The sequence below is a fragment of the Garra rufa genome, chromosome 11 (genome assembly GCF_049309525.1).
Source record: "Garra rufa chromosome 11, GarRuf1.0, whole genome shotgun sequence".
Lineage (NCBI taxonomy): Eukaryota > Metazoa > Chordata > Actinopteri > Cypriniformes > Cyprinidae > Garra > Garra rufa.
Genome location: NC_133371.1, coordinates 49832027 through 49852030, shown reverse-complemented (window position 1 = coordinate 49852030; position 20004 = coordinate 49832027). Strand labels below are relative to the sequence as shown.

Here is a 20004-nt window from a genome sequence, read left to right as displayed (position 1 = left end):
AACATATTAATAATAATAAAAGTTCTTTGAGCAGCAAATCAGAATATTAGTATGATTTCTGAAGGATGATGTGACTGGAGTAATGATGCTATAAATTAAGCTTTGAGATTACAGGAATAAATTACATTTTAATATATATTCAAATAGAAAACCGTTATTTTAAATAGTAAAAATATTTTAAAATTGGATTGCTTTTGCAGTTCTTAGAATCAAATAAATGCAGGCTTGGTGAGCAGAAGAGACTGCTTAAAAAAAACAATAAAATCTTACTGTTCAAAAACATTTGACTGGTAGTGTATGGTATTACAATTTTTGATTTATAATTTTAGTATTTTAAAAATCTGATCAACTTGAATGCTTAGTAAGATAACAACTGTGCCTTAAACACTTCAAACTCAAATTTTACACAATAAATGTTAACTTTTAACATTTATAGGTCAAGTTTTCCTGTGGTAAGCTGGGAAGGATACATACATGCAAACATACAGTACATGATTGCCAAATGTTAAACCTTGCCATTTAGTCTGAAATTAGGTATAGTGTATCTGGTATAACTTGGGTGACAGTAATTTTAATTAAAACAATAATCCAGTTTATTCATTTATGTTTTAAACAAACTAAAAATAGTCTGAGGTCATGATTTTACAGAAGTAGTGATTGTGAGATATTCATGCCTAATTTCATTAGGCAGATGGCAACCCCTCAGATCAGAGATCTCAGTTAAGAATGGGTATTAAATCGCTCCCCAAGCAGAGATTTTGTATTTGTGTGTGTACCCTCTAAATTTAAAGAGGCAGTTTTTATTGGGTGATGTACTCCATGGCTGTACTTGCGTGTCTTCTTTGCCGTAGGCTTGCCAAAGGAGCGTGCCTTGAGCACTCTTGTTTCCAGGTGATCCCAACATACCACTCACGGTACAGTATGCGATCCCTGAAGCCACAGCATTGTCTTCAAGTTTATGCGCAATCTCAGTCTTTAAAATCTTTGAGAACTACGCTCACGATGTGCTCTGTCTAAAGTATTTTCTGCCTCTGTCTGCTTTTTCCAACTCTTTTATTACTGTTGAAAATATTAGGTGGTGGTTATGTTAGCGAAGAAATTTTGATGGCATTCAGCTTTTTAATAATAAGAACTTTAGATTAGGCAACACATATTCGCTATTACCTAAGAGTTTTTCCTCAAGTAACTCCTAATTTTCTGCTTGTTGAGAGTAAGATAATTGTAGTAATTGTATTTAGGTATTGGGAAGGATTAAGAGATCTAGAATGTGGGCATGCATTAAACAGCCAATATGATTTATGCAGTGAATAATGTTCCCTTAAGTGTTACCTTTATAGTTCATTTATCATGTAATTGCGGTAGCATGATAATAGCAACATTACTTATAAAGGGTGTACCTTATGATTATTGCTTATGTAATATGTGACCCTGGACCACAAAACCAGTCATAAGGTTAAATTTTACAAAACTGAGATATAAACATCATATGAAAGCTCAATAAATAAGCTTCTATTGATGTATGGTTTGTTATGACTATGATAGACAATATTTGGCCGAGATACATCTATTTGAAAATCTGGAATCTGAGGGTGCAAAAAAATCAAAATACTGAGAAAATCACCTTTAAAGTTGTCCAAATTAAGTTCTTAACAATGCATATTACTAATCAAAAATTACATTTTGATATATTTATAGTAGGAATTTTACAAAAAATCTTCATGGAACATGAACTTTACTTAATTTCCTAATGATTTTTGGCATAAAAGAAAAATTAATAATTTTGACCCAATGTATTTTTGGCTATTGCTACAAATATACCCCAGCGACTTAAGACTGGTTTTGTGGTCCAGGGTCACATATGTTTTACAAATACTCTGATGTAAACCATCAGTCAAAAGTTTTTGAACAGTAAGATTTGTAATGTTTCACCAAGCCTGCATTTATTTGATCCAAAGTACAGCAAAAACAGTACAATTTTGAAATATTTTTACTATTTAAAATAATTGTTTTATTTTTGAATATTTTTTTAAATGTTATTTATTCCTGTGATTTCAAAACTTAATTTTTAACATCATTACTCTAGTCGCATGATGCTTTAGAAATCATACTTGTATTTTGATTTGCTGCTCAAAAAACATTTTTTATTCATAAAAGAATCCTGAAAAAAGTACTCAACTGTTAATGTAAATATTGTTAATAATAATGATAATAATAAAAAAATGTTTTTGGAACAGTAAATCAGCATATTAGAATGATTTCTGAAGGATCGTGTGTCACTGAAGACTGGAGTAATGATGCTAAAAATTCAGCTTTGAAATCACAGGAATAAATTACATTTTAAAATATATTCAAATAGAAAACAGTTATTTTAAATAGTATAAATATTTAATAATTGTACTGTTTTGCTGTACTTTGGATCAAATAAATGCAGGCTTGGTGAGCAGAAGAAACTTCTTTAAAAAAACAACAAAAAAAGAGACTTCTTAAAAAAAACTTCTATAAAAAACCTTGCTGTTCAAAAACTTTTGACTGGTAGTGTGTTTTAAGTAATATTTAATATATATAATAAATATGAGCTATATTATGTAACAGATATATCAATATTTTTCTAAATATGAATAAGATGCATGTGAATGAACATTTGGCTTTTGATTTTGTAATGATGAGTTGCTTTTAACCTCTGGACGTTTTTTTTAGTAGTGAAACTGCAGTCACAAAGCTTATGATGTCATACCTGATGAGGTGTCCGTAGGTCCACAGTCCAATCCTCTGAAGTCACATGTTTAAACGTGGAAAAGCATTAGTTGCAGCCATATTACTAATTCCAGAGTGTGTGGACTTTGCTACACAGTTATTCACAAATAAATCTGAGAGAGTTCATTATGGCATTTTATGTGAGTTAATTTTAAAACTGTGCACAAGTAGTTACCCGTGTTGATCTCTATTTAACTAGACACAGTTTATTGCTGTCACTAGCATTGTGAGATTTACATGGAGTTTATTACCATGGACACCAAACACTTTTCATTCTAAGGGAGAATAGTGTTTGGGTTTGGGCTCAATGGAACATGGTTTTGATAATTGCTGTTATAAGAGTTTGATTTATTTTATTTTTTTCCACCTGTGCTCATGAAAATGATTTTGTTGAACAGGCCGTACATTTCTTGTACATTTCTGAAACCTCTCTAACGCTATTCTTTTTTTTTTTTTTTTACAACACAAAGTTAATGCATTTGTTTAATTTGTTTCTTAATGTGCTGGCAAAAACATGGTCTCAATAGTTACGTAACTGTCACTGTTCAGGAAAATAGCTGTCATTTAATGAAGAACGTTAAATACATTTTTTCTTATGGAAAGTTTTTCGCCTTTTCTCTTATTTCTAGATGTCCTGTAATAAAGGGGATTCCAGAGAGTCAAACACAGAAAATCACTTTCAAGTAAGTAACATTAGCAAAGGTCTTGTCTTACCTTTTTATTGTTTTTATGTAAGCAGATTTTATAGACTTGTCTCTATAAAAGGTTTTATTCCACATCATATTACATGTTTTTTAATAGCAAATATAAGGCCATTAAGAGTACAAATCCAAACAACATTATAGTTAAACTGCTGATATTGTATGTTTACCTCCTATCCCATCATCCTCAAAGGCCAAAGGACAAGCTATTTGGATCATCAGACGTGTTTTGTTTGGACCTCTTTCTGTTGTTATTTCAAACTTTTAGGTCAAAATTTTCCATGAGCTCTCGGGTTTATTATTGTTGCAGTCTCGTATATTAGTATGCATCCTTCAGGGAAAACTTGGTCACTTGTGACCCCTCTTATTAATGCATCATGAAATAATGTTGTTGATCTTGTGTTTTAGTAAAAATACTAATATGAAAGAATTCTTAAAACAGCATGTTTAAATGCGAATTTGTATAAGGTAATAAGTTGCGTTAATTTTCTTACCCCTACGTTTAAGCATATATTTTTATGCTTAAAACTTACAAATATTTTCCAGTGGGTTAAGAAAAATAAGCCATATGCTACCAGTCAAAATTTTTGAACAGTAATGTTTAATGTTTTTTTAAAAGGTCTCTTCTGCTCACAAAGCCTGTATTTATTTGATCCAAAGTACAGCAAAAACAGTAAATTAAAAAAATATATATTTTTACTATTTAAAACAACTTTTTTCTATTTGAATATACTTTAAAATGTAATTTATTCCTGTGATCAAAGCTAAATTTTCAGCATCATTTCTCTAGTCTTCAGTGTAAGATGATCCTTTAGAAATTTGCTGTTTAAGTAACATTTTTATTATTATTATCAATATTTAAAACAGTTGAGTACATTTTTTAGGATTCTTTAATGAATAGAAATAAAAAAATAAATAAAAAGCTTTTTTTTCTTTTTTTTTTTTAAAGAAATTATAGAAATTTACTAATTTACCACATAAAATACTTTTATTTAGCTAAGATGCTAAATAGATAAATGCTGTTCTTCTGAACTTTCTATTCATCAAAGAAACCTAACAAAATTATACTCGGCTGTTTTCAACATAATAATAATAATAATAATAAATGTTTTTGAGCAGCAAACCAGAATATTAAAATGATTTCTGAAGTATTATCTGACTGGAGTAATGATGCTAAAAATTCAACTTTGAAATCACAGGAATAATTTTTTTTTTTTTTTTAAATATCTATTAAAATAGTAAACAGTTATTTTAAATAGTAAAACTATTTCAAACTGTTACTGATTTTGCTGTACTTTGGATCCAATAAATTCAGGTTTGGTGATCAGTAGAGTCTTCTTTAAAAAACATGAAAAAAACATACTGTTAAAAAAAACTTTTGACTTGTAGTGTATATAAATATTTGATATAAAATGCAAAAAAAAATCACATTAAATGTAACATTTTATGAGTAATAAAGTATACAAAACATATTTAAAAAAAAAAATACAATTTACTATTATATTCTGAAACCAGTTCTTAATATATTATGCTATTATTGCTATGCTATTATGCCTCTACAGTAATATTGTCTTGTTTTAGCAATATTTAAATATTTTTTTACTCAAAATGAGACAATTTGAGATAATTTATAGATTCTTATATTATAATTAATTACTGTGTAAAAGGTTCATGTTCATAGAACGGCCCAGAACTAATAACAGTACTGCAATGCATCCCCTGACACACTTTGAATTATTCCGTGTTGCATTATTTGCCTGAGAGTCACATAGCAGTGCATACTATTAGAAGCTTAACCCAGCATTAACTTCACTGTCTCGGTTCAGCATCGGCTGTCTGGCCTGTGCAAACTTTGCTTCTATCTGTTTTGCATGTGTAGCTTCATGTGCATCCATCTAGGAGCATTCACAGACTAACTAACACACAAGGCTGTCTAGTGGAATTGTTGATGTTGAGGTGGACTTCCCCTCCTTACTGGACATTGATAACACCTGCATGTAGATACTGTCCTTGTGTTGCTGCGAACTGATCTGCTTCAGTAATCCTGTGATTATGCTTTGTGTATTAACAGGCACTGGAAAAACCCAAGCAGCTGCTGCTCAGCAGTCACATGGCCATTGCTTAGTCAGATAACAGGTTAGGGAGGGAGGGAGAGAGAGAGACTGCTTAAAACCTGAAAAACGCTAGCTTTGCAGGCAGTACGACTATATGGAGGTAGGAAGGTGTTTAGTGAAAAGAATAAAAGTGCCTTCTAATGGAATGATTGAAAATTTAATGAATTCAAATTAATTAATTTCCCCCTTTTATCCAAGAAATAAGAGGTGTAGTCATTTAAATATTTAAGTTTAAAGCTCTTCTAAATTTGTTCTAGGTCAAAGGTGAACAGTACTGTTCCTGAAGATGCACGTTCCTAACTTCCTACAGAGTTTAGTGCCAACCCTGATTGAACACACCTTTTTGTTTCGTAATAAAGTGTTCCCAAAGATCTTCATTGTTGTTAGCTCATGTGCATATGACTAGGGTTGGCACTGAACTCCGCAGAAAGGTAAAAACAGGATTGGGTACCACACTACCACAGGTGTATTCATACACACCTGCTTGTGCTTGGCATGTAATAAGACAATCATTAAGCAGGTATGCTTGATTTAGGCATTGGAGGTATTTTCATTGAAGGTTTTTACTTGTTAAATCATTTGACTGACTGGGCAGCAGACCAATAAAGAATTAAAACTTTTTGATTCTCCGTATACGTTCCTACTTCCAAGTTCAAGGCAAGCCAGTGATGGTGTTTCCGGTATGATTTGAGGAAGTTTAATTTCCTTCCAGGTTTTTCCGTCAGAATTATTCTTCAGTGGTTATAGTGTCCTGTTTAATTTCTAAGAGAACCGGATGTTTTTTTACACTGCAGGTCAGCTGACATTCCCCCAGCGGGTTTGTTGCGCAATTGTGTGCCTTTCTTGCTTAATGTTGAACATTGAGAGGAAATGAGCTCAGTGCTTTTACCTGACCTCATTATTATTCAACTTACAGTAGATGGTAGGTTAAACTGAGTTTCAGTGTGTGCTGTCTCTGCACACGGTATAGAATCTATGCTATTATGATTGTCTTAACTGACATGGAAGTGTTTCATCATTTTGGTTTATAAACACTAAAAACACCTACGCAATCCATGCTTAATGCTGCCATGAAAAACCTGTTCCTCTGCTCTGAGTCTGAGTTGTTTTTTGTTATGACATCATGCATTGACTTTGGAATTGGGACACAGAAGTAGTCTAAACAAAACAAAAGAATTATAATAATTCTAATTATATAAAATATAAATTTGTGTCACTTATTTATACATGGTATCACACCTAAATGTAAACTGTGAAATGCTACACCATTCACTACAATTAGCTTTTCCATTCACTGATTGCAACACACCAGTGTCAGAAATTAACTTTTCCATGAATCAGTTCCATGAACTGATTTCCAAGGGCATTTTTACATTTGTGAGCGCCATTTTTATAATCACCTTATTATAATCATACTATGTTTTCTTTAATATAAAATACTTAAATTTACGCTTAGATTAGTCAGCATTGAAAACGGACCAATCGGAGGCACTTAGATTAGTCAGCATTGAAAACAGGCCAATCGGAGGCACTTAGATTAGTCACCATTGAAAACGGGCCAATCGGAGGCACTTAGATTAGTCACCATTGAAAACGGGCCAATCGGAGGCACTTAGATTAGTCACCGTTGAAAACGCGCCAATCGGAGGCACTTAGATTAGTCTGCATTGAAAATGTGCCAATCGGAGGGGCTTCGATTAGTCAGCATTGGAAACGCACCAATCTGAGGCGCTTAGCTTAGTCAGCATTGAAAACGCACCAATCGGATTGGCTTATTTCTGATTTCAATGCTGATTAATCTAAGCACATCCCATTGGTGTGTTTTCAGCACTGACTAATTTAAGACTAATTTTTCCCACTTGTAAAAATGACATTGATTAAGTGAACACTATCCACCCTTTTCTTCCTGTAAGAGTGGGTGTGGCCATTTGAAAAGTGTATTGGTTTGACTTCCAGTGAATGACAACTCAGATTTTGGTCTGTTTGGACTTCTTTTTTAATTTTGGAGATTGGCAGCCCAGTTCTCTTTCACTTTCATTGTATTAAAATGATTTGCCAGGATACTCACCAGGAATGTGTTTGTCATTTTTGTTCCATTTGTTTGCCATTTTTTGGCCTTCTATTTGCCTTTACTTTTACCATATTGGTACCTGTTTGTGGTCAGAAATTTTGCATAACATTGTCATGAGACATCTGTGGTTTGGAAGGAAATCTCTTACATTTGAATCATTCATGTTGGCAATTTCAAGCATTTGTCCTACCAGGTTTGGATTCCTAAGGCATTAGTTCAAAGTACAGTACTCGATGACTGATAACTGGTAAATAAATAATCTCTTCGCAATCTATTTTAGATGATCTCTAATAGTAAGGAATGACTCAAAGCAGAACTGTAGAATGTTTTGAAAAATTGAGATAACCTTACACAAGTACTTCCCCCAAATAGGAAGGGAGCTATTTGGGTTCTGTGTATTAAGCCAAAAACAGGCTTAATGTCATTGCTAGTTAAGCAACCACAATTAATGACTGGGATGTTTGGCAAGTTCTGCCTCACTCAGCACAATTGCCTCTCTTGTTTTTTTTCCTCATTTAACTCACTTTGCTCCAGCAGTGCCATTGATGTTTCAGCCCATCACCACTAGACCTAAATGACTGGCTTGTGAATTGATTTTAGTGCAGAATTTGTTTTCCGTCATAGCATCACAGTTTTGAATCACTTAAGTTTCTTTAACTTAAGCCGAACTCCTCTTTCAGGAATTGAAGATGCAATCAGGCTAAGCAGGTTTCCATGGCAGTCTGTGTGGTTTGATGACAGATCTTGACAGTGGAGTGTCCAAACTGTATCTGTATGTTTTGTGTTTGCAGGGAGCTGATGCCATGGTACTGGAGAGTGTGATGTTTGCTATCCTGGCTGAGAGGGAGCTTGGGCCCAAACTCTATGGCATCTTTCCACAGGGGAGACTGGAACAGTTTGTCCCTGTGAGTCTTAAAGTTTGCCGCTATAATGATGAGAGGACAGTTTGGATGTAAAACGATACACAACATGTGTTTTAACAGGAATGCTTATGAATTACAAATTGCAAGAAAAATCAAATGACATTCTAGGCAGATTTCCGTTTGTCACTTTTTCCATTGCTCAGAATGATGTTAAATACGTAGAAACTTTAAACTGAAGTGCAACTTTTTGTATTTTCGTTATGTAATTGTTTCTGTTTTAGTTATAAAACCACCAACTGACAATTCAGTGTTTGTCTGCAGAGTCGAAAATTGTCCACAGATGAGCTGAGTGTCCCTGGTATATTTGCCGAGATTGCGGAAAAGATCAGCAAATTTCATGGAATGAGAATGCCCTTCAACAAGGAGCCAAAGTGGCTGTTTGGCACCATGGAAAAGTGCGTGATCATAAAACATCTGTCAAATGGACACTTGTCCTGTGTTGAAAATTCATTACCTAATTTGACTGTTCCAGTCAAAATGGCTGGCCTTTTAAAACTTGCTTGTAAATTGTTAAGCTATATAATCACCAAATTAAGGATTCAGCTTATTTTCTTTCAATTAGCACAGGCTTTGTATTTCTATTTGCAACTTGATCATTGACCTGAGCTAATGCAACTCAGTTTTTGCGTTATTTTTTTCAAAGGCTGGTCATTTTTGACCACCTTAAGTGTAAGAAGGTAGGGAAATGCTTCCAAAAAAGTACAATAATGATCAATGTTTATTTTTTGGGAGGCCGTTATATACTGTGGGAGCAAAGTCAATAGGTTTTAGTCCAATGCGATAACATTAACTAGCATTTTCTGGAAAAAGAAAATCTTGGTCAAAATGGCTAGAACACAATATGACGGTTAAATAAAGTCATCGAGTTTATTTAAAGAATAAAAATGTTCATAGTGGGTAGGGAACTGCTTCCTTAATGCATCCTTGATGTTGACAGAATGAAAAATTAAAATTCTGTTATAATTACTCATCTTCATGTTGTTTAAAAGCCATACGACCTTTGTTCATCTTTGAAACACAAATTAAGATATTAATAAAACGTTTCAGTTGTGTTGCTGTCTATGCAGGGTCAGAAAGCTCTAAGATTTTAATTTGTGTTCCTAAGATGAACAAGGGTCTTACAAGTTTGGAAAGACATGAGGGTGAGTAATTAATGACAGAATTTTCATTTTTGGCTGAACTTTCCCTTTAATTCTGGCGAAATTCAGTCTACATGTCAACAGTATAAAAATAAAAATATGATCTTAACCTAGTTCCCTGGAAGAAAAATGTGTATTGTTTTCTGTTTCATGTTTTTTGGAAAGCTCCATAGTCTCCACTGTGACCTAAATATAGATTACCAGCATTTATCATCTCATATTACTATATAAATTTTCACTCTAGGCTATTTAATTGCTAAAAATAGAGGAGTTACTGTCTGTATTGCCTGCAAATATATTGAGTATTTTTTTGTACTCTCCTCTACTAATCTACTGCACAGATACATGGATCAAGTGCTTCAGCTCACCTTCACTAGGGAAGCCCATCTGCGAAATTTCTCCCGCCTTTTGAGCTTCAACTTGCCTCAAGAGATGGACAGTCTCAAGTAAGATCTTTATTATCTTGCTTGTTCAGTACAGCTGTGATTTCACTTTTTATCTTCTCCTCATACATTTCCAGCATGGTTTCATTGACCTGCTTTATCAGAACCCCTGGAAACTGTTCACACTTTAAGAGATTAACAAGTGACTGATAAAGATAATGTATTGTGTTTGCCGTCTGCTCATCATTGACATTTTTGGCTCTTTTGTATGGCTGTTTGTGTACACAGGTGTCTACTCGAATCTACTCCCTCTCCTGTTGTTTTCTGCCACAATGACTTGCAAGAAGGTTAGACATGGGCTTGCTCTAACTATCTGTATATTGTTATTGTTTCTAACAAAGGTCCACTCAATGTTTAATCAAATGTGCTGCCATGTTTTAAACAGGAAACATCTTGCTCCTAAGTGGCCGTGAGAACACCAACAGGCAGAGGCTCATGTTGATTGACTTTGAGTACAGCAGCTACAACTACAGGTCTGTAATATCCATAGTCGCTTTCATTCCACACGATTCCTCAGAAGAAGCACATGCAGCTAAATCCCAAGAAAATGGCCTGGTTTTGTAACAGCCAGATGTTTGATTGGATGTTTTGATCTTATACCTCCCACACCTTTGGAGCTTTGAGTCTGTTTACCACTCTAATAAGTTTAGAACACTTGGGGTGCCTCATGTCTAGAGAAATGACCTCTAGACGTTGAAAGCTCTGGCAATGATCCCACACTGTTGCTAGAGTACTTGCATTCTTGCACGTGCTCAGACACAGCTCCAAACTGTAACACGTTCTTTTAGGAGCCTGGTTTGGTTAGAAGGGGGTACTGTATTGTCAAGAACACTGTTCCAAGTGGTGGATGACAAGTGTCAAGGCATGCTTTGTTTGTTTTCCAATCCTGCCATCCAGTGTGGTCTCCTAGGGCGCAAGTGGCCCATGTTTAGGTCCATTGACAGTGCTTGTCCTGCAAAGCAGTTGGAAATTAAGCTGGGCTTCACAGCCACAGAGATGTGTGCTTTGTTCAGTTTCCACAGCAGCTGTGAGCCTCTTCACAAAGAGTCTTTCTTACAAATTGATCTCTTTCAGTTTGCTCAAAGTAAGAGTCATCTTTCTCTCTTTTTTTGTGGCTTGGCTCAAAACTGGTAGAAATCTAGTTATCTGGCCTATGATATAATTTCAATGGTGACAACTCTTGGAAGCAGTTTTAGCATGTTAATGGATATGACAGTGTTAGTCTATTTTGGTCTTGACGGACTAGATCTGCTACACATACTGCTGCAGAGCAAGTATAGATTTGCCACCGGCAATAGATGCACAGACTGTTGTGAGCATGTAAGTTATGTTTAAGCTGCATGATTAGGCATGCATAAATTCCATAGCAGATTTAGGCAGGTGGAGGTGGGGGAGGTCGAGGGTGTAAGAGGAAGTCTCATTGCACACTGCAGGACCAGCTTACAACGAATGTTGAGCAAGCAGTTTTGAGATCAATCTTTTCACACTGAGGACAACGGAGGGTCTCAAATGCAACTATTACAGAAGGTTCAAATGCTCACTGATGATTCAGAAGGGAACATGATGCATTGAGAGCTTTTTGAATTTGAAGATCAGGGTAAATTTGACTCATTTTGTGTACTAGGAAACATGTAAGTGTCTTCTTTAGCTTCTGAAGGGTAGTACTGAATTAAAAAAATATGATATTTAGGCAAAATAAGAAAAATTTAAACATCTTCATTCTATTCAAAAGTTTTCACCCTCTGGCTCTTAATGCATTGTTTTACCTTCTGGAGCATCAGTGAGCGTTTGAACCTTCTGTAATAGTTGCATATGAGTCCCTCAGTTGTCCTCAGTGTGAAAAGATGGATCTCAAAATCATACAATCATTGTTTGACAGGGTTCAAATACACAAAAATGCTGAAAATCCAAAGAATTTGTGGGACGTGAAGATTTTACCTGAAGAACAGCAGGTAGTTTTACTGTTTAGAACAAACAATTGACTCATGAACAACTATCCATAAAACAACAAAAAAACAGCTGTGGATCATTCAGGTAACAACACGGTATTAAGAATCAAGTGAATGTAAACTTTTGAGCAGGGTCATTTTTATAAATTCAACTATTATTTTCTCTTGTGGACTATATGTATACGTCTTTATGTGAAATATCTTATTCAGGTCAGTACTAAATAAAGAATAACATGCATTTTGTATGATCTCCCTTATTTTGGTAAAATAACTAACATTTTGCAGATTCTGCAAGGTGTATGTAAACTTGACCTCAACTGTATAATAGTGCTGATCAGCCTTACACATCATTTGATGTCCATTTATTCATTATTTATTAAAGCCGATCAGAACAGTTTCCAAATGTCATGATATTCTCATGAACGTGGAAGACAACCAAACAAAACCTCCTCCACATTTACCAATGATTTTTGAACGATCCAGACATTATGCATTATTATCACATTACCAAAATGTTGTTGATGGGGTGCTGATCTCTTCTCTTTCTCCCACAGAGGATTCGACATTGGAAATTTCTTCTGTGAGTGGACTTATGACTACACCTATGACAAGTTTCCATTTTTCATCACCAACACCAAACATTACCCGACCAAAGCACAGCAGGTTTGTAAACTCACTTTTTAATATTTGTTTCTCCTTTTAAAGGTGACATATCATGAAAATCTGACTTTTTCCATGTTTAAGTGCTATATTCGGATTCCCTGTGCATCTACCAACCCAGAAAATGTGAAAAATAACATTTTTGGTAATGCTTTCTCTGCAAGCTTTTGGAAAAAAAACAAGCCACTCAGATTTAAATCTGTTCTTATTATAATATTACAGCCCCTTAATTTGCACTTTTCCACCCACAGCGTTGACATTGTGTGTCCGCAAGCGACAGTGGTGTACCAGTTCTAATGTCATGGCAAAAGTTCGAGCAAAGCATGCTAACTGTTCTGTCTTTGGCTGCACAGACGAGCACAGAACACTATTTAGCATCCCAGCCTCAGAGGAGACAAAAGAGCATTGGATTTATTGATTTATTTACTTTATATTACTGTTGCCACAGATCTATCAGCTGTTTATCTTAATAGACATAACCGACTTAAATAATTGTGTTTTTGACAATTTAAGCGCAATAAGACATGAAAGAGAACTTTGGTTTAGTACTCACACGTTGTTTGACAGCCGCTTTCTGTGCGCATGCTTTGGATTTGTGTGCTCAGAAAACCCTATATCAGAAGTTTAAACTAATATGATGTAAAACACATGATTTCAGCACAATATACATGATAATCAAAACGAAAACAGTGTGTGTGTGCTTTCACTCAAAACAGGCATTTTCAAAATGATTTTCAAAAGGTATTTCAAGCTGAAACTTCACAAACACAATCTGGGGACACCTGAGACTAACATTACATCTTGTAAATAGGGGCATAATAGGTCTTCTTTAAATCTATTAACCATAAAATGACATAACTTTTCATTTTGTTTTCTCAGATGCAGTTCTTTCAGTGTTATCTGTTGGAATCTCATGCTGGATTTGAAAACTTGAGTGAGGAAGACCAGCTGAAACTCAAAAAGGATATGCTGGTGGAGGTTAACAGGTGATCTAAACATTTTGCCATCAAATTGTCATCTTATAGATGATTATGTCAAATTTTCTTGAGCTGATTTTAAGATGAGGCCCATTTAATCAAAAGAAGGAGAATAAAAATGAGGCTATCCCTCTTGGGTCTCGTACTACGCTACTATAATGGATATTGTAAAAAGAGGTTTGGACCAAGTCCAGGAATGATTCACATTTCCAGAGACTTCCTAAACGTTCTTTCCATCTGTACTTTGTGAACTCTCGTTTAGGTTCGCTCTGGCCTCCCATTTCTTCTGGGGATTGTGGTCCATAATCCAGGCCAAAATATCAACTATTGAGTTTGGGTACATGGTGAGTTAAATCTATTTGTGTGCAGTTGAGATATTGCTAATGTTGAGTCATTCCTAATCATGAAACAGAAAGAATATTCCAGTGTACATAGTGCAGGTCTTAGGTAAGACAAGAATTTTATCAACGGAGATCATACACGTAAAGATACAGCCTTTGAAATATTTGCGCTGCGTGACAACCCTTTGGACAGTACACAAATACTTGTGAGGTCAGGGTAACACGACGGTAAACCTACTGAGTGTGTGCCACGGTAATGTTGTTTAATTTGTGAATTAATACAATTATTGAGGTTTTATCATTTTTTAACTGATGAAAACAATTAATAATCTACAGTGAGTGTCTTAAATAAAATAATAGAAAATTGTAAAATATAAAATAAATAAATAAAATACAATTATTCAATTAAAATAATGTGAGTGTACCTTGCAGAACTGATCTATTATTAATATACACAACCAGTCAAAAGATTTTAAATGTTTTTTTTTTTTTAAAGAAGTCTCTATTGCTCAGCTTTCATTTATTAAATCCAAAATACAGCAAAAGCAGTAATGTTGTAAAATATTTTTACTATTTAAAATAACTGCTTTCTATTTAAATATATTTTAAAATGTAATTTATTCCTGTGATCAAAGCTACATTTGTACCATCATTACTCCAGTCTTCAGTGTCACATGATCCTTCAGAAATCATTCTAATATGCTAACTTTGCTGTTCAAGAAACAATTTGTATTATTATTATTATCAGTATTTAAAACAGTTGAGTAGATGTTTTTTCAGGATTCTTTGATGAATAGAAAGATCCAAATATCAGCTTTTATCACAAATAAAAAGCTGTTGTAACAAAGGGATTTAAAATGTTACAAAACATTTCTATATCAAATAAATGCTGTTCTTCTGAACTTTATATTCATCTATCAAATCTACTCAGCTGTTTCCAACATAATAATAATAATAATAATAATAATAAATGTTTTCTGATCAGCAAATCAGGATATTCAAATCGTGACTGGAGTAATAATGCTAAAAATTCAGCTTTGAAATCAGAAATAAATTATATTTTACAATATATTCAAATAGAAAACAGTTGTTTTAAATAGTAAAAATATTTCAAAATTTTCAGTTTTTGCTGTTCTTTGGATCAAATAAATGCAGGCTTGGTGAGCAGAAGAATCCTACTGTTCAAAAACTTTTGACTAGAGGTGTATATCATTTAAAAATGCAAATCATTTATTCTCTAGTCATTTTTTTTATTATTCTTTACAGGAGTACGCTATGGCCAGATTTGATGCGTACTTTGAGCTGAAAAAGAAGCTCAGGGTTTAAAGGAGAAATGTGCATAAATTCCCAATGGACAGAAAGAAGAGGGAACAACCGCTCATATGGTGTTAAGAAAAGAGCGGAGCGAATTGTGAATGTCCTTGAAAGAAGATGCTCTGCATCTGTAGTGATTCAACCACGCTGCATGGACCAAAATCAGTGCAACATATGTATTTAAAAAAATCCCTGTGCATTGAGTGTCCCCATATGCTGCTTTTCAGTGTTTACAAGTTTAAGCTTCTCACTTTTAACACACCAGCCTGAGCTTCCGGAGAGTTGGAGAATTAATAGAAGAGAATAACAAAAAGTTTAAGAATGGTGTGGTGGTAGGTTCTTCATACTAACTTCAGCCACCTAGTCATCTGCTGTAGTGTTATCTAAACAACCGGTGATAGAAGATGCGCTGTGAAAGAGTAAGGTTCAAAAACTGGACCTGTTACCAGAAAATGGTACAACAGACCAAACCATGTTCACACTGTGGTTCTGACGATTCAGTATTGCGTTTCCATTTTTCGGTGTCCTTTTGACTGGATGATTTACCTCTTTTCTACTTCTGTTAGATCTTGTCGTATTTGATTCTGTTTCTAGTAGATCCGCATGATGTGAAAAGTGAAATACCTGTGGGACCGCACCATCTGCGTGCTCCTTAGGAGAGAGATCTTAACGGTGGAAGACGTTATGGTTTTGACCATAGTGATCTCACTCACCTCTTGTTAGAGGTGATTGTTTATTTTATAAAAAATTGATAAGTATGAGATTACTCGCTTGTATCTGATTTGATACTGAATTGATAATTTTATATCAGGCTTTTCTTTTGTGTAACAGTTGGTCCAATTATAGTGAATGTTTATAAATGTTTATTCTCTAAGCTGAACAATTTTACTTTGTATAATCTTGAAGTGCGGTAAACATATTGTTTATTTTTCTTTTATATTTTTGAAATGTAGGTATAGTAATACAATATTATTAAAGCAGTTATGCTTTTTTGTGGTAATGTCGAAGGCACTTTCTGAAGCAGTTCTGTAAAGTTTTAGTACCTGCAAATGTAACTTTTCTATTATTTTTCTGCAACGGAAGATATATTTTTCTTAATAAGAAAATATTCTGTGTCCTCACTGAAAAAATGTAAGTGGAACTCTTGGCCCTTTTGTTTCTTCTACTGTACTAGGTGATAAATTGATTTCTCTTTTCACATATCACATTTTAAGTCTTATAAAATAAAAATGTGAGTATTTATTTACGTTCATATATAACTGGTCTCTATGAATCTCAATTTTTGGAACAGCAGTGTTTACTGATCTAAGGAAAAGTGAAAGCATAACTTTGAATGTAAAAAAGAATAATTGAATATCATTTCTGTATTTTAAAAAAATCAGTTCATCTAGACCAGCTTTACTAACTTATCCATCTGTTTAACATTAAATATAAAGCCTCTGATAATTGTTCTCTAGAAATAAACATTAAATGTATAAATATAAAAAATGAGGAATAGAAAAAGAAATGTGATTTCCACTTCTGCTTACAACAGACTTGAGAAGCGAAAGCATTCAACAGTTGGTAATGTACTAATTCATGCTTTGCATATGACTGTGAATAAAGGGTTGCAAAATTTTTTGGTCTCAATATGTCCTTTTGTTTTCTTCAGTCACAAAAGAGTCTTTAACCCAGAGAGCTCATATGTCTGCAACAGTGTTGGGGAAAGTTACTTTTACAATATTAAGTTACTCCCTAAAAAAGTAATTACGTTACTTGGTTACTTTTTATAGAAAGTTGTTACTTTTGCTTTACTTTTTAAATCTGGGCAGGGCTTGCTTGTTTGTTTTTAATATAAAAAGTTCTATTTTGGCAAATGTAAAAGCCTGTCTGTACAGTAGATCGCAAAAAAAAAAAAAAAAAATCAACACTTCAGCAATAAAAAAGGAAAACAAATGTTAGATTCTCTTAAGTAATTTTTGCTCATCAGTATGGATGAATTGAATCATTGAAGGTCGGCAGCAAAGACATCGGTTAATAAAATGGGATTTTGTAGTATTTAACATTTTTAATTATTGCAGGTTTGAATTTCTCTGTTTTTATTCATTTTGAAGAATACTGTATCTGTTTTTTAGTGTTAGTGAGTGAGATGAATTAATGTTCACATTTATTCCAGAACACATATTACTCACATGAATTGTAAGATGTCAGTTTTACATACATTCTAAATCATAAACATCTTACAGACATCAAATAGACCTATGACAGAAAACGCCCTATACACGTATTGCAGTTGAGCAAGCACTCAATACAAAAATACGTCTTCCAGATGTAAATGCAGATGTCATACAGACGTCTCCATGTTGTATGTGCTATCAGGGAAACTAGAATTAATTTTATGTTGACAGGTTTATGATCATGTTCCAATTCACTGACGATTTATGATTATGGATGTAGAAATTAGTGTTAAAAATATAGACTGTCAAGCACCATTGTCCAGAATTCACTTTTGATCATAAAGCATGTTCAGGTGGTTTTCTAAAAGTAATGACCCAAAATCAACTGTCCTGACATGATAGGAGCGATTTTCTAGAAGATTCTCTTTCACTTCTAGAGTGGGTGTTGTTTTATGGAAACACAACACACACAAAGATGAAACCACATCCACATTTTAGAAAAGAGTGACTGTACATCTCCAAACCCATAAATTGCGTAATAAGTAGTAATGCAGTTACGTGTTTCGACCTATGTGACAGCTCTTTCATACCCATGTCAAAGTACATGAAACATTTCAAGTATCAAAGTTCTGGAAACATCTTTTAACCTGTTGGGCTGGTAGGCATTAACGCATGCTAGAAATGGTGACACAAAACAAAGGGCACTGTGAAGGGTAGGAAATGTTTTGTTTCCAAAGTAGCGCTAGACACCGTGTACAGTTAGAACAAAAGGAGGTTGAAACACCTAAAATATGCCCATCACTCCTTCCCATACATGCGTTTCAGCGTCGTCGTCTGAATGGAAGTTGAATAATTTGTAATCGTCGAATCCGAAACTATCGAACGATGTCTATTTTTAAGTTTCAGAATATCACTTTCGCACTGAATAACTTGTCATTTCATGACTGTAAAACTAAACGCTGATATTTTCACTTTAATATTCAGTTAATAAACTGTAGGCTGTTAGCAGATGTAGGCTACTGTGTCAGGAGCTGGCTTTGAATAAAACGAACTAAAAGTTAAGAGCTGAAAAGGAAAATGGCTTTTAAAAAAATTTAACATGCTATCCACCTTATTCTTCAAAGCAGAGGTAAGCTAATGGGCAATACTTCTGGTTTATTAGCCTATAGAGAATTAAGGATAAAAAAAAATAAGGTGCAGTAAACAGTGAAACTGTTTGCTCTCCCAGTCTCCCTGCTTTAAAAACAGCTAATACCCGCCCAGGCTGGTTGGCTGGTTTTAGCTGTTTTAGCTGGTCAACCAGCCTGGTTTTAGCTGGTCATAGCTGGGAGGCAGGCTGGTTTTAGAGGGGTTTTGGCCATTTTTCCAGGCTGGTCTTAGCTGGTCAGGCTGGGAAACCACCAGCTAAAACCAGCCTGGCCAGCCTGGCCAGGCTGGGAGACCAGCTAAAACCAGCCATTTCCAGCTTAAACCAGCTAATACCAACCAACCAGCCTAGGCTGGTTTTAGCTGTTTTTTTTCAGCAGGGATGTTGCTGGTCAAGGACCAGCATAAACCAGCATGAACCAGCAAAGCACCAGCATTAACCAGCAAAGGTCCAGCAAAGGACTAGCTGGTCAACCAGCCTGGTTTTAGCTGGTCATAGCTGGTCAGCAGGCTGGTTTTAGAGGGGTTTTGGCCACTTTTCCAGTCTGGCCAGGCTGGGAGACCAGCTTATACCAGCTATTTCCAGCTTATACCAGCTACGACCAGCCAACTAGCCTAGGCTGGTTTTAGAGGGGTTTTGGCCACTTTTCCAGTCTGGCCAGGCTGGGAGACCAGCTTATACCAGCTATTTCCAGCTTATACCAGCTACGACCAGCCAACTAGCCTAGGCTGGTTTTAGCAGGGTTTTTTTTTTCAGCAGGGAAAGTAACTATCGTTACTTATTTAAAAAAAAAACTACAACTCAGATATTTTTCTTGTAAATTAAAAAGTAAAGTGTTACTTTTCTAGTTACATGAAAAAACTTTGGAATCAGCTGGGGGTTTTTTTCAGCAGGGCTGCTAAATGATAATGCTTTATTTTTATCATGACCGGAAGCTGGTTGCAGTTTTAAAGTAATGAGAGTGGATTTGTGAGTGTCGTGCCAGTACTGTCCTTGAGCAGCTACATTTTTTTTTCTAGTTTGATGTGTGGGATGAGGGAGGTTTTTGGCTCTTATGTTTGTCTTTATAACAGATGCCAAAGCGAAAGATCTGGCTGTAGTTCAACAGGGTAAAGATGAATGAGCGTTTAGGATAGACAGTCATAGGCAAACACACTGACAGAATGAAACTGGAAAATAGAGACATAAACAGTGAAAAACATTGTTTTTTAAAATATTATAATTAGTTTGATTCATAACACTGCGTTGTTACCTGAATGACAGCTGTGTATTGTTTTTTAAGTGATAGTTGTTCATGAGTCCCTTGTTTGTCCTG

At 34.7% G+C, this 20004-nt stretch overlaps 1 protein-coding gene across 1 annotated transcript in view; it reads left to right on the top strand.

Moving 5' to 3' along the window:
- The window catches only part of LOC141345756 (choline kinase alpha-like), a 34833-nt gene extending 19095 nt beyond the window's left edge, over positions 1 to 15738 (top strand). The window contains exons 3-12 of the mRNA XM_073850650.1: positions 3384 to 3437; positions 8432 to 8545; positions 8825 to 8958; positions 10044 to 10148; positions 10374 to 10432; positions 10531 to 10618; positions 12649 to 12757; positions 13634 to 13740; positions 13994 to 14075; positions 15339 to 15738. Of these exons, the coding sequence (XP_073706751.1) occupies positions 3384 to 3437; positions 8432 to 8545; positions 8825 to 8958; positions 10044 to 10148; positions 10374 to 10432; positions 10531 to 10618; positions 12649 to 12757; positions 13634 to 13740; positions 13994 to 14075; positions 15339 to 15398 (912 nt within the window). The 3' untranslated portion in view covers positions 15399 to 15738. The remainder of the gene's footprint in view (positions 1 to 3383; positions 3438 to 8431; positions 8546 to 8824; positions 8959 to 10043; positions 10149 to 10373; positions 10433 to 10530; positions 10619 to 12648; positions 12758 to 13633; positions 13741 to 13993; positions 14076 to 15338) is intronic.
- The last annotated feature ends 4266 nt before the right edge of the window (positions 15739 to 20004 follow it).